The 10,314-nt window shown below is 35.2% G+C and overlaps 1 protein-coding gene across 1 annotated transcript; it reads right to left on the reverse strand.

The window, feature by feature from the left end:
- Positions 1-583: 583 nt before the first annotated feature.
- LOC112005386 (uncharacterized) lies at positions 584-6,649 on the reverse strand. The gene is made up of 5 exons (XM_065775302.1): positions 6,578-6,649; positions 1,945-4,294; positions 1,602-1,859; positions 1,402-1,513; positions 584-1,318 (listed from the first exon to the last, which is right to left on the reverse strand). The coding sequence occupies exons 2-5, from the start codon at positions 4,260-4,262 to the stop codon at positions 584-586; spliced, it is 3,423 nt and encodes a 1,140-aa protein (XP_065631374.1). The 5' UTR covers positions 4,263-4,294; positions 6,578-6,649.
- Positions 6,650-10,314: the final 3,665 nt, after the last annotated feature.

The raw sequence follows: 10,314 nt of genomic DNA on the forward strand, positions 1-10,314 counted from the left end.
TAATTGAATTGAATTTTATTTATTAAAAAAAAAACAAATTTATAGCAGATATAGAAATAATTATTAAAAAAAAATATGAAAAAAAATATAGGAATGGAATTTCATAATTGTGCTATTGAGTACAAATTTAGAAATACACCAACCTGGTGGTTGTGTCTCGTCATCACTCCCCTGGGACTGTCGTCTATCATCACCAGCTGGAGGAGCTTGTTGGTGTGATGGTACTTCATCAGACCCCACATGTGAGGAGCTCTCACCAGGCTCAATGAACTGAAGTCGTCGCTTCCTTCCCATTCTTGTGTGCAGTACCTAAACAATGCAAGCTTGTTAGTTATAAAAAACATAATGTTACATATACATATGTCTATATATAAACATATATATATATATATAATCTCTAACAAACGCTTTAAACATGCAGCACTTGACAAGCACACTACCAAGCCACACATATGGAAGCAATTGAGTTTCCATTTACTTAAGTCCAAAAACAGTATAGGTGACAATGAAAATGCATATTCTAATCTAAAGTGTTATAATAGGAACGTATTAGTTCAAAAGATGGTCTTACTACATTACACTACTAATCGTCGTTGTACTCATTGTCGCTATACTCCTCATCGTTGACTTCGTCATCAATAAAGTCATTATCATCTATGAAGTCCCCATCTTGCTTCTCGTTCTCCTCAATGACCATTGCATCAATTGTGGTTCCTTGGACATCAGGTCGAGCCAAACCAATGTTGTCCGAAGCCGCATTGTCACCAATGATATTGTAGGGAACATTTTCGTAATAAGTATCACCATCATCATCCTCACACAAAGGACCACTGCCCGCATCAAACACATCCCTTGCTTTAGTTTTAACAACTACAAACCAATCCTTATCCCTCTTGTCCTCTACATAAAACACTTGTGAAGCTTCAGATGCCAATACATATGGCTCATCAATCAATTCATCCCCCACATGTATCAAGCGGGTAAAATTCACAAGTGGAAACCCTAACTCATCAATCTTGTACCCCCGGCTACTAAGAACGTTGACCCATTTACATTTGAATAACACATGTCTTATTTTATCTGAATAATTCAACTCAATAATATCCGTTATAATACCATAGTAAGCAACGCCACCGTCAGTCACAACACTTACTCCACTGTTTTGAGTTTTCTTATTCTTCTCCGAATCTTCAGTTCGAAATTTTAAACCATTCGTGACATAGTGCTTCATCCGCTTGGCTCTAGAATAGGGATATGCACCAATTGTACTAAGAGTAACGCTAAGTTTCTGCCTATCAGCATCACTCATGGACATAACCTAACACGTTTATACATACATATTATAAGTTAGTTTACTTCCCATATACAGCCATGAAAAAAGTCACTAGCATTTATACTTACAAGATCTCTAAACCAGCCACAAAATTTCTCCATGTGGTGCTTATGAATGACACCAGCGGTTATACGACGGCCAACCTTTCTTAGTTCATCATCGATCACATGTTTGTGCATACTGTGCATGCATTTGTGTTAGTCATAATAAAACAGTATTTCTAGTAATGGACTATGACCATAAACTAATTGAATCAACTATAACTTACTCGCGAAAATGTCCAACGTCGGCACAGTTGAAAAGAATGTAACGATGAGCTTGAATTAATTCTGTTTCGCTTGGTGTGAAGTAAGACACCGCACCGGTAGAATTTTCCACCGTTCTGATAGGTCGCGTGAAAATTGTTTCAATGCCATGCATGTACCTTGAACAGAATGTTAAGCACTCTTCAACTATGTACCCCTGAGCTATAGATCCTTCTGGAGCGGCTTTATTTCGCACGTAAGACTTAAGTCGGGATAGGTACCTAGGCACAATACCGAACTCCCCAATTGAACAATGTACCATGCATTAAAATATCAAATCAATCATAAGCCAAATATTAGGATTACCTCTCAATAGGAGACATCCAACGATAATGAACTGGTCCACCAAGCTTCGCTTCCCTTGCCAAATGCATGACTACATGTACCATAACTGTGAAAAATGATGGAGGAAATATCTTCTCCAATTCACACAACGTGATTGCGATATCTTTCTCGAGGTTTTCAAGATCCGGCACAGTCAATGTTTTGGAACAAACTTCACGGAAATAACATGATAACTTCATCAAAGGCCTTGTTACTTGTGACGGCAATGATCCGCGCAAAGCTATTGGAAGGAGTTGCTGCATCAAGATGTGGTCATCATGGCTCTTTAAACCAGAAATCTTGCGTTCTTTGAGATGGACACGACGTGAGATATTCGAAGCATACCCATCGGGTACTCTTACATCCTTCAAAACTTGTAGGAACCCGTCTTTCTCACTTGTAGTCATATTATAACAAGCTGCTGGCATCTCAACCGTATCAACCCCTTTGTGGACTAGATGAAGTTCACTCCGTATACCCATGGCCTTTAAGTCAAGGCGTGCCTGGTAGTTGTCCTTTGTCTTGCCATTCAAGTCTAGCAACGTCGCCATTATATTATCAGTGACATTCTTCTCCGTATGCATCACATCGATATTGTGACGCAACTTCTGATCTGCCCAATAGGGCAAGGTGAACAAAATGCTTCTCTTTTTCCAGACACACGCATCCTCCTCCCCCCTCTTTCTTTTGTTATAAAGAGCCTGATGCTTCTTCCCAAGACAACGTCCAACTAACTTCTCTGTTTGCTGCATGATCTTTGAGCCCGATGGTGTCACTGGAGCCACTCTAAACTCCTTAGTCCCATCAAAATTTATATCATCTTCACGGAACTTGTGATCATTATCCAACCATCGCCTATGTCCCATGTAACAAACTTTATGGCCATGTTTAAGGTAACGGGACTCGGTATCATCCATGCAACATGGACATGCAAGCAAACCCTTCGTACTCCAACCGGAAATGTCAGCGTATGCAGGAAAATCATTTATGGTCCACATCAGTGCTGCACGCAATTGGAATCTGGTATTAGAAGATGCGTCAAATGATTCGACTCCAACATCCCACAACTCTCTTAATTCTTCTACCAAGGGCTGTAGGTACACATCTATAGCAATGCCAGGTGAGGTTGGACCAGAAATTACAAGTGACAAGATCAAGGAAGACCTTTTCATGCACATCCAAGGAGGGAGGTTATATGGAACCAACACAACCGGCCATGTACTATGCGTGGTACTCATGTTTCCATATGGGTTGAACCCATCCGCTGCTAACCCAAGTCTAACATTGCGGGGGTCAGATGCGAACTCTACATGCTTATCATCAAATTCTTTCCAAACTTCAGAATCAGCAGGATGCCTCATTACCCCGTCATTTGTTCGACCAGTAGCATGCCATTTCATATTATTGGCCAGTTCGGATGATAGAAAGAGTCGTTGCAATCTTGGCTTTAAAGGGAACCAATGTAGGACCTTTGCAGCTTTCTTCTTGCTTTTGCTTGATGAAGCCTGTGTCTTATTAGCTACAGGCGACTCAGGTGGTTTCCATCTTGATTCCTCACAATGTGGACAAGCATCAAGGTTACTCTTTTCCTTCCAATAAAGCATGCAGTCATTAGGACAAGCATGAATCTTCTCATAACCCAAACCCAAATCCGTAATTATCTTCTTAGCCTCGTAACAATCTTTTGGCAACTTAGCATCCGAAGGAAACATATCTTGCAAGACTTGAAGCAACAAAGTGAACGATTTGTTAGTCCAACCACAAAGAGTCTTTAAGTGGTACAAAACCACAATGGCTGAGAATATGCTAAATTTTGTACACCCTTCGTATAAAGGTTTCTCCACATCTTGTATTCGATCGTAAAACTTTTTTGCATCATCATTGGGACCTTCAACCGGTTGTTGCACAGAAGGACCATCTGGACCTTGTTGCACACTAGGACCTTCGTCCATTGAATCCGGTGTCATATCATGCATGGAGTGTAAGTCATGCAACATCCCATGGAAATCGCCATATTGATCCAAAGTCTCATGCACACGACTACTTCCACCTTCAGTAGTGGTCGGTGTAGACTCAAATTCCCCATTAAACACCCAAGTTCTATAGTTCTTCACCATCCCAAATGAGTACAGGTGATCACGCACGACGTCTACATCAAACATATATCTATGCCTACAGTTCCTACAAGGACATGAGATCTTCCCTTGACATGCTGTGCGAGCAGCAAACTCCACAAATGAGTCAAGCCCATGGATGTATTCTTTAGAACCCTTTTTAGCGTCCATCCAACTCTTATCCATTGATATGTGCCGAATTATGAGGCGCACCTACACTACAATTTCAACATTGCACATCGAGTTTCAAAAATGTAAGTCACAAAACAAACAACACTCCTAATAGAAAATACTCCACCTTTTCTCTCCATGCAAGCCACCTGCTTGCTCCAAAACAACAACCCACCACAGCAGTAATGTAGACACATTATATGTGTGTCTATATAGTATATATAGTAATCTATGTAAGATGATTCCTATGTAAGATGATTCCTAGTCTTCATGAACAAGCTTATTTATAGAGTAATGACGTTTTGATTAGTAATAGCTTTACTTAAGTAATCACAAGTAGTAAATGATAATAAACCAAAACTCGAAACTGCAAAGGAAGTAAATGATAATAAACCAATACACAAAATTCAAACAATATGATCCATAAAAACAAAGAACTACAATAATTCTTTACATCATAATGGTAAAGGTTGAGCACAAGAAAATAAATTCATAGCTTATATAAATAATTATAGATATAAACCCATTCAAAACTTTGTTTTTAAATAATTCAGAGCTATTTTGGCCATTTTCTGGGTTTTGGGGGGTATTTTGGCCATTTTTAGGTTTCAGGGGTATTTTGGTCATTTTGTAGGTTTCATGATTATTTTGGTCATTTTTCAATTTCAGAGGTATTTTGGTCATTTTTCATGTTTTGGAGATATTTTGGTCATTTTTAGTTTTTTGGGACATAAACCCATTCAAAACTTTGTTTTTAAATAATTCAGAGCTATTTTGGCCATTTTCTGGGTTTTGGGGGGTATTTTGGCCATTTTTAGGTTTCAGGGGTATTTTGGTCATTTTGTAGGTTTCGTGATTATTTTGGTCATTTTTCGATTTCGGAGGTATTTTGGTCATTTTTCAGGTTTTGGAGATATTTTGGTTTTTTTTTTTTTTTTTTTTGGGATATAAACCCATTCAAAACTTTGTTTTTAAATAATTCAGAGCTATTTTGGCCATTTTCTGGGTTTTGGGGTGTATTTTGGTCATTTTTAGGTTTCAGGGGTATTTTGGTCATTTTGTAGGTTTCGTGATTATTTTGGTCATTTTTCGATTTTAGAGGTATTTTGGTCATTTTTCAGGTTTTGGAGATATTTTGGTCATTTTTAGTTTTTTGGGATATAAACCCATTCAAAACTTTGTTTTTAAATAATTCAGAGCTATTTTGGCCATTTTCTGGGTTTTGGGGGTATTTTGGTCATTTTTAGGTTTCAAGGGTATTTTGGTCATTTTGTAGGTTTCGTGATTATTTTTGTCATTTTTCGATTTCAGAGGTATTTTGGTCATTTTTCAGGTTTTGGAGATATTTTGGTCATTTTTAGTTTTTTGGGATATTTTGGTCATTTTTTTGAGTTTCGAGGGTATTTTGGACATTTTGTAGGTTTCGTGGTTATTTTGGTAATTTTGAGGTTTTGGGGTATTTTGGTCATTTTTGAAGATTTTAGAGTACTTTGGTCATTTACACTTTGGGGCATTTTGGTAATTTTGATAATTGGGTAATTGGGTGGGTTGGGGTTTATCCCTAATAATTGAGTTGGATTGGGTTTGGGTTAGAAACAATTAGTTAAATGGGTTTTAATAGGTAAATGAGTTTTATATACCCAACCCAATTAAAATAGTAAATTGTATTTTAATATTGTTCGTCCTCGTGTCTCATCTTACATTTTTTTTAGCTATTACATTATATTTTACTAATTTTTAGTGAGGAATTATATTTTATTAATTTGAAGTATTAAATTAAAATATATTAAATTAGTTTGAAGTATTACATTAAATTAAATTTTGTTAAATTGAATTATTAAAAAATATTTTTATTGATTAATATAATTTATTTCATTAATTTGTACTGTTAAATTATATTTTATTAATTTGAAGTATTATATTTTTTTTAGAGGTAAAAGGTAGATATTTTATTGATGATAAATATACATGACATGTGACAACTTTGACTATTCAATACATCAAGGCCACCCTGGCCATTACAATAGCACAGGGGCAGCAACAACTGGTCTGCAAACTAGACAATTATGTAGAAACAAAACACGAGCTCATGGCTAGCAGAAGCTGGTTCTCATTCTTGCAAATGGTGTGGTGTATAACTCAGAGTAAGTTGAATAGTTGGTATATTATATATACCCTCTTCCAATCTAATCATAGTATCTTAATATTTCTATCAAATTGGTATTCAACTTCCTTTTTGTAATCTTGACATTTTTCAAGAAAAAGAGAAAAAAAGAAAAAGAAAGGACAAACTTCATTTTTTTAACATTAAATATATTTGTCCATATCACCTCAAGTTCTTGTTTGCGTACTTCCTCCTTTCTGGCTTCTGATCTAGCAATTCTTTGCACCTCAAAGATCACAGCAACTCCTACAACCTATATAGGCAGAAATTAGATTAAGAAGCAACAACAAAGCCTTAGTCCCAAAATAATCTATATCTTTTTTGATAAGCAAAAAAATAATTTCTGATAACTGAATAATATATCTCTAGATATATAATTGGCTTTTTGTGAGATGAGCTTCAATTTTTATATGTTAAATATATGTATGTATGCATCAGATAATTGACATTCATGTCCCCTATACGTACAAATTACAAAGGCCCTCTATATATTAAATACAATGCATGCAAAAGTGGTGTTTTTTCCGCCATGGTCAGAGAGATACCACCTTGGATGGGTAGAAAACAAATGCTTTACAATTAAGAATCATGAAATTGTAGGCAATAACCAATTAGAGTGCATCATTTCAATTTTACAAGTCAGTATAAAAACTATTTTACCCAAAAGAAAGATGAATTTTTCAGTTCATCTATTTCCAAAAGGTGGAAATGTATTTGATTCGCTAATTTGGATGAAAAATTCCAAAAAAAACAAACAAAAAACAAAAACAAAAACAAAAAGTGACCACCAACCAAGAATCGAGATGTTTGCAAAAATAGAATTATTCAACTTTTAGGTATGATTCAAAACTATCTTTGTGTTGTAACACAACGTCCAAGGGCGACACAAAAAGGTAGGACAGTTTCTAGTGTAATCCTAAGGGGCCACAATTATATTTGTTCATAGGATAAAATATATTAAATATTTCACCATGTTCCTCAATCAGAGAAATACCAAATTAACTAAATAGAAACCACCAAGATATCATCAGACTAAAGGGTAATGGTAAAACTCAATGGTTAATGGTAAAACTCAATGGTTAGCACATTTTAGCTGATTTGTCAACTTAACAAACAAAGATCCAACTCAAGTTTCAAGCATATTTGACAGTAATATTGGTGTGATTTAATGGTAGAGAAACAAATTGGAGACACCAAGTTTAACGCCAATATTTCAGAATTTGATATAAAATGAAATAAATTTTTATTTATTTTTGGTCAATCTTAGTTATGTTCCAGAGGGTCTGCCTTAAGGAAGTGGGAAAAAATAAAAAGAAAAAGGAAAGGCTAAGTGGAAAAAAATTAAGAAAGAGCAGGGTGTAATCCAGATAAGTGGAAGTACTTAAATTCTTTTCGTTACCTCTAATGTATATCATGCAAGTTTAATTGTTCTTGACTACCTCAAAGTTCAAAATCTTTATATGTACAAACAAATGTGTTCCAATGGTATTTGAGAAAATGAATAAGGTAAACTACTTTTAGGGTCATTCACACTAAAGACATAAAGCAAAGCTGACTTTTGTGCTAATAAGTAAGAGAATAGCTTATTAGAAAGAAGGTTCACTTTAAGTGGTACGGAAATTATTTAATTCCTAGACTGTTAATTACAAGAGTCTAGGTGAAGAGAACCCAACAAACATTATGACAATAAAAATAAAAATATCAAAGTTAATGGTTGTACTAGAAATACCTAAGAACAAAGGGGACCAAGTTAGAAAAAAGTAACCCCCAAAAAAGAGAAAAAGAAGACTTCAAACAAATACCTTTTTCAAAGAGATGCATGTACTGCAACCAATAGATTCAACCCCACGAGATACCAAAATAGGCAGTGGTCCTATAAACAATTCTAATTATTCCCACAAGGCCATAATTTTTACCAAGAACTTTTTTTCTGCTACATTATGAACCACAAATTGAGTATCTATTTCCAGCTAATCAAATCATGATATAAGGTTCTAATTGGTGCAGACCACCAATCTAGAGTGGTCCTTTGAAGCACTAGATTGTACCAAGTCAAGACAACAAAGTCTTTAAATACATGCTCATTTTTCCTACCACTCTCCTCTTCCCCATGCAATCATTTCTTTATATAATGCTTTCTAAGTGATTATTTATTTATTTATTTTTACGTGAAATAGATAAGCTTTTCTTTAACATGTAACATTATTCCAATTATGATCCTGTTTGGCCTTCATGAGCCCTTAAATTTTTATTTTTGCACTTGCACTTGCCTTGCATGTTCATTTTTTCTAGTGTAATCCTACACTTACCAATGTTTACTCCTACATATTTCCAATTCTTTAAAATCCTTTCCACTCATTTTCTAATGTCCATGTATGTATGTTCAGCATTCTGCAATCCAAAGAGGTTAAACAAAACTGTCTGACCTCTAAACTCTGAAGTTGTAAAGGGCATTTAGTGTGGGTTTCTTACAGTATTTTAAGATATACAATTTAAGAGATGCAAAACTAGGGGGGAAAAGAAAGGGGACCAAAAAAAAGGTTAACTGCATAAAACATTATGTTACAATTTAAATAAATAAATAAAAACACACATACACAAACACAGATATACAAAACTCCTCTAACTTCAAATAAGGCTTCTTGGGTGGCTTTAGCATCTAGGTCAGTCATAACTAAATCAAAACTGAATCATGCTGAAATTGATGTCAGTGACTATATTCATATTTCACAGTCAGAAAAGACCAAAATTTTGTCCAACTCCAACATCATGAAGTGCTTCCTAATATAAAAAATAGAACAAATTGCAATTTTTTTCCCCGAGCAAACACAGAATAGATTGCAAATACTCCAAATAAAAATACAACCAAAAGAAGAAACTCATCATATTACAAACTAAAAATCCAGTCATCATGAGTATCTTGACACTTGACTGCCTTGGAACAGAGAGACATAAATGAAGAACCATAGCTTAATGTCTTGGTGTAGTCATAAGTTAAAAGTCCTCACAGTGGTTTAGATATAAGTTTCTGTCGTCTTCAAAGCCCACAATTTTCGTACTTTTCGATGGGTTAGCTTTAAATTTCCACAACATTCTAATCAACCAAACAGAAAAACCAAAAACCCAAGACAAATATTTTATGAAAAAACTAAAAAAGAAAGAAAGAAAAAAGTGCTAAATAAATAAAGTGTAGAAGGTATACCGTCAGGGGTCTGTTAAGCGGCTGAGGGAGGGAAGGAGACTGAGGATGGCCGCGGTGGTTGTGTTGTTGGAGGTGGTGGTGTCAGCGGCAGAAGGCAAGGCTGACGGAGTGTGAGGGAGAGTGAGGGAGGGAGAATGAGGTTGTCCCACTCTAGATTGGAGGACTGTTGGACCGGTGGCGGAGAGGACAGTGGTGGCTCGGCAGTCCGATTGGCGAGGGTAGAGTGATGAGAGTGAAGGAGAATGACGTAGAGAGTGTTTGGGAGTTCGATGGTTTGATTTGAGTGAGAAAGAGACCCCAATTTTTTACAAAGTGTTTTGGTGGGAACCAAAGAGTTTTAGAGGGAATTCAGTAGATTTTTATTGTGACAACATTTTGACCTATTATAGCGGACTTAAAGCTGCTGCAATAAAGAAAGAGCAGGCGAAGGTTTATTATCACAGGAATATAACTTGTTGTGGCGAAAATCAAGCCCGCCTTAATATCTCTTTAGGATTTTTTTAATAAAATAATATTTAATACTTCAAATTAAAAAATATATAATTTAATAATTAAAAAATATAATTTAATCCTACAAATTAACAAATATATAATTTAATATTTCAAATTACTAAAATTAAATTTAATACTACAATTGTCAATAAAATATAATTTACTAATGAATAACAATATAATTAATACTTCCAATTATGTAAATATAT

Source organism: Quercus suber, unplaced genomic scaffold (assembly GCF_002906115.3).
Source record: "Quercus suber isolate HL8 unplaced genomic scaffold, Cork oak 2.0 scaffold_109, whole genome shotgun sequence".
Classification (NCBI taxonomy): Eukaryota; Viridiplantae; Streptophyta; class Magnoliopsida; order Fagales; family Fagaceae; genus Quercus; species Quercus suber.